We start from the raw sequence: 4,785 nt of genomic DNA, 5'->3' as shown, positions 1-4,785 counted from the left end.
TTTCATTTTAAGATATTTTGTTATGGCTGCATTATGTCCTTTTTTAAAGGTCAACATTTTATATTTTCTCAGCCTAAGTCACCAGCAGCCTGGTCTTACTTAAAATGGACCATGACATACACATCCAGGGTTTTTGGAAATCAAGGTGACAATTATCTGCAAGACTTCCAGTCAGTCCACTGAGTCAACTTTTTTCCTCTGGTCTCATTTACATGAAAATATTATGGATGTAAATATTATATTCATTCTAAAATCTCTGATTGGGACACTTAGCAGAAAAAAAAATCTTATCTAGGACAATGAGAATTATGTACAATTTCTAGAGTAGCTAGAATCTAGATTGAATTAGAAAGCTAATTCATTAGGGTTGTTTCAAAATTATAGGGAAAATGTTATTTTTAGAAAGGTGGAATCATTTTCTGCCTGGAATCATTTGTCTTTTGAAAGCTAGATTAGCTTAAAATGATAGTAAAATACATCACTTTAAATTGTATTGAACTGCCAAAGTAAGCCTCTAGTAGCAGGTCTGGATTGTATTTATTTTACCACCTGCCTGCCTCAAAAACAAGAGATTATATTTCATTTCTTTTGCATATAGCTAAATTCAGAGATTGAGAAATAAGGTTGGACAATTTCTTTGCTAATTCTGATACACCCTGCACTCAGGAGAAAGTACTAAGTTTCAACAGTGACTCAATATTTATTTTGTTACTGACTGTAAAACATGTACCATTCAAAAATGAATAGTCCAAAAAAAGTCATTTTTTAAAATTTTATTATTATTTTTTAGCAATAAGAAGGTGCAGTTTATTTACATCAGCAGCCATAAGGGTAAGGGAAACAGATAAGAGTTAAACCAGCTATCTGTATAGGATGGATTACTTATGCAAAAATAAGAATCTCCAAAATAAAGGACAGTGGTAAATTTCACACTACCCTCCCCCAATAATCCCAGCATGCGATAATGCCAGGCAGTGGCCCCTGGGCATGCGGCATTAGGAAATAATTATGGGGAAAAAAGCCACAATCCACAAAAATTTTAAAGAACCCCTTTTCCCCATACACACATACACACTCAAGATACATAATAGGATTACAGAGTGATCAATACAATTAATTGAAGAGGGAAGGATAGGAATTCTGAGGTTATAAGGAAAGTAGATAGGGAAAGGGAGAGTTCTAACCACTGTCAAGTATACTGTAGGGAACATTACCTCCTTTAAAAAGTAGTATGTCCCCTCAGGGTGCCTGCTACCCACTTTATACCTTTCCAAGGGCAGAGTGCTATTGCCCTAAGGATGGTGGTACTGGGGAAAAACATAACTAAACAAAAAACAAGAGGGAAGCAATGTGAATCAATCTTTACTCAAAATTTTGTACCTCACCTCCCTCATCTAACCAGAAGTATAAGCTGAAAAGGAAATACACAAACAGTAAACTCACAATTTCGGTGTCCTACATAAAAGTGAGTGAATTACTGTCTTCCTCCCTTATGCATCTTGTTTCCAAAACACTGTTTAGAAGTATGCCACAATCTTATACCCTCCTTCCCTTTTGGATTCTCTTAGGAGGTATCACTATACATTGAGGGCAGAGATAATTCCAAATTATTCTTGTCAAGGTTTGATTTTTTTGAAAAGTTCCCACAACTTTTGGATTGAAGGTCAATAGTAACTAGGACTCAAACCCGATCAGGACAAGTCTAGGGGGAGAAGGCAATATAGTCTCAAGGCCCAATCACTCTGGTTTTAACTCTCCAAAATATAAATCCACATCAGTCCATAGAGTTATTTTCTGGGATAAAAAAAGATATGTACACAGCAAAGATAAGAGAAAGTGGATCACTGTTCTATCTCTGTCCCAAGAGGCAGTATCCAAAAGGAAGTGGCATAAAACTCATCAAAACAAAGCAGAAGGGCATACTAGAAAGGCAGTCCTACAGAAAAAATTCTTATATTTTATGACACTGCCTTATAAATACATAAGTTTCTAAGTTCTTCCCATTCTGATCCAAATAGTCTCCTTTGAGTTATCCACAAAAAGAGGTAGGAGGGGAGAACACACAAACTTAACAGAAGCCAAGGAAGAGAAACTGGGCAGACTTCAGAAACATTAAGCAAGATAAACTGAAACTGGTCAAGGTGAAAGTCTGAGTGGCAAGAAGCACCTGGAGTCATGAGCTGCACCAGATAGGCAGTGGAGCAGTGGACAGGAACATGGGGCCAAGCCAGGATGAGGCTGGGCCCCTTACTGGGCCACAGAATGAGGTAAGAAAACATTTCAAATAAAGCAGCACCTTTCTGTTCACATCAGGACTCCTATGAACTATATGAACTCTTGCTCAGGGAGTAGAGGGCAGTTTTGATATGCAACTCTAACTTTCCACCATCCTGTATCCCATTCCTAAAGCCAATGTGTTTTGGAGGCCTCTTCCTTACTTCCCAAAACAAAAAAGGGACAGCTCTTGCTGTCAGTGTGGTCCAAAGAGGACCAAGAGGGAAGGTCTGATTGCTTCTTATGAGGGGCAGAGAAAGTGGTAGAGTGTCTGAGTGTTCATCATAGCAGAGCCCTAAATGTTCAACTTAAAGAACAGTGGCATGTAACAGGATTCTGCAGCCAGCTAATAGATGAACCAGTTCTGCCCCTGGTTCCTATCACTAACCCATTCACATTATTAAGGGCAGCTGGAAGAGGTTCCCTCCAAGCTGTTTCCAAACCACTCCATCCTGCACAGCTATATCTTCTATAGTTCAGTCCTGTCCCAGGAGTAGTAACCTGACATAATGACCGGATTGGACCCATGGACTAGCTAAGTAACTAGTAACTTAAGAGTAGGAAAGAAATGCCTCTACTAAGCTTATGTTCACAGAATCTTCCAGTTTGAGAGGATGCATACTCTAGTTGCAGAGGTCCCTACCACCTCTGCACAGAATCACAACTGAATCCTGTCTGTCCAACAAGTTGTTCTTTGTCAAGCCTGTATCGCTGAATAGGAAGAAAAGGAAGAATCTCTGCTCAACCAAAGTTTAGGCCTTGTCCTCAAACCTGCTGAAATCATTGCAACGTTGGACCTTTGAAAAACAGGTGATTCTGAACCTTTCTTCTTGTAGTCAAAGGAAGAGGTTCCCTACCAAATTCAACTGGGATTTTTCTCTTGGTTGTTCTAAGTTGGTAATAGTATCCAGATCTCATACCTGACTTCCATTTGTATCACAAAATTGCAAATTAAGAGTCTTGGAGATCATAGGAGCAGTCCCACTGATGGCCTGATCATCAGTAATGTCCACAATGTCAAGGAAACTCTTGACATCAAGCAGACAGACAGTCTGAAGAGCAAAATGACTTTATATGCTGGGCATTCAACTGCTCATGTGTGTACTGAGAGCAGTACAGGGATCTTGTGTATATTCAGTTGTGTTTAAGCAGTCCCTAGGTTGTACATTCGCTCGGGCCCAGGGTATCAGAGCTGGCATTAGATGAGTTTTTTTAAAAAGCATTCGAATTTCAAAGTTCTCCACTTTTGTTGTTGTTCTTTTTAATGTTAGGATCTTCAAGGGGAAATTAGGGCTTTTGTCTGATTTGTTTTCTTTTCTTCTCTTTGCTCTTTTCTCTTTAGCTTACTCCTTCAAGCCACAAGACCAGTCTATATCATTGTCCTGGTCACTCCCAGACTGTCGTGTTGCACCTACTGAAATTCTGGAGGTGAGCGCTGCAGCTGCTGATCAGGCCCATTCCCTGGTTCTCCAGGAAGGGAGCAGAGCGGGAGACGGCACGCTCCTTTGTCTTCCACTGGCTGAATGCCAAAATCCTTCACGCCACCGGTTTCTGCGAATTCCAGGTAGAAGTAGCCACATTTGACTGCTCGGTGCACCTCAAAGCAGAATCCCAAACAAGAATCCTCTATCAGGTCTACGTATATCTCCTGAGCGATCGCCTCTAGCTTGTTAGTATCCAGGTTAGCCAACGATATTTCCTCCATTTTAATCTGTACACGGCTGTGCAGAGGGTGTTCGTTTTACTCACGGCAGCTACACGTCGGGGTTTACCGGAGGCGCCTAGGCCTAGAGGCCTCCCAGGGCCGCGTCCTGCGGTGGCTGAGGCGGCGGCGGAGACAGTGAAGGAGTCTCAGGCGGCAGAAGCAGCGGCAGCTGCGAAGGCTCGGAAGCCTCAAGTCTTTCCGTTTGTTTTGACGTTTTCGCGAATTCGGAGATCTGAGCAGCGCCTGAACTGGGACGCGGCCGACAGTCTCGGTCCTAGCGCAGCACTCAGGGCCTCTCTCGCTCGCTGGTCGCGCCCGGCCCCGCCTACCCGCTTCCGCTTGTAGCGCGCCTGCGCACTGATTCGGCGCAGACGCGCGCAGAAGCTCCTAGCGCGCTGCTTGTTTGGCAGATTTGCAGTTTAGGAGAAGCAGTGGGAAGCGCTCAAGTGTTCTTCGTTCTCATCGCTGTTGGGAAAAAGATTGCAAGGGTGCTATTTCATATTTCTTGATTTATAGATTTAACTTTTCACCGATGAATTCCGCACCTGTGTTTTAATGATTCCTTTCAGAAATGGGGAAAAATAACCTGAACTTTTGTAAACACTGAACTATTTTAGGGACAGTTTACAGACATTTGAAAATGTGACATCAGTTGAGTTGTGTTTATTTCTATCACTGCCGCAGTTGTCATTTAAATCCGCTAGATGGTGCAAGAAAACAAATTACAGTATATTTTAACTTTGAGTCTTTTTTTGAATGAAAAATGTAGAAAGTAGGCACTAACAGTGTAATTCTTATACATTGAT

At 41.7% G+C, this 4,785-nt stretch overlaps 1 protein-coding gene across 1 annotated transcript; it reads right to left on the bottom strand.

Moving 5' to 3' along the window:
- Window positions 1–758: 758 nt before the first annotated feature.
- Atxn7l3b (ataxin 7 like 3B) lies at window positions 759–4,320 on the bottom strand. Its single transcript, XM_013159484.3, has one exon. The coding sequence runs from the start codon at window positions 3,977–3,979 to the stop codon at window positions 3,686–3,688; it is 294 nt and encodes a 97-aa protein (XP_013014938.2). The 5' UTR covers window positions 3,980–4,320; the 3' UTR covers window positions 759–3,685.
- Between the last annotated feature and the right edge of the window lie 465 nt (window positions 4,321–4,785).

The sequence above is a fragment of the Cavia porcellus genome, unplaced genomic scaffold (assembly GCF_034190915.1).
Source record: "Cavia porcellus strain 051 isolate PalLab524CR breed Dunkin Hartley unplaced genomic scaffold, mCavPor4.1 scaffold_8, whole genome shotgun sequence".
Lineage (NCBI taxonomy): Eukaryota > Metazoa > Chordata > Mammalia > Rodentia > Caviidae > Cavia > Cavia porcellus.
The sequence above is the reverse complement of the archived record's forward strand: the minus strand, read 5'-3'. Positions and strand labels throughout refer to the sequence as shown.

What these genes read in the sequence shown, in the direction of transcription:
- Atxn7l3b (XM_013159484.3), bottom strand. Translation starts at nt 3,979, where the DNA reads ATGGAGGAAATATCGTTGGCTAACCTGGATACTAACAAGCTAGAGGCG.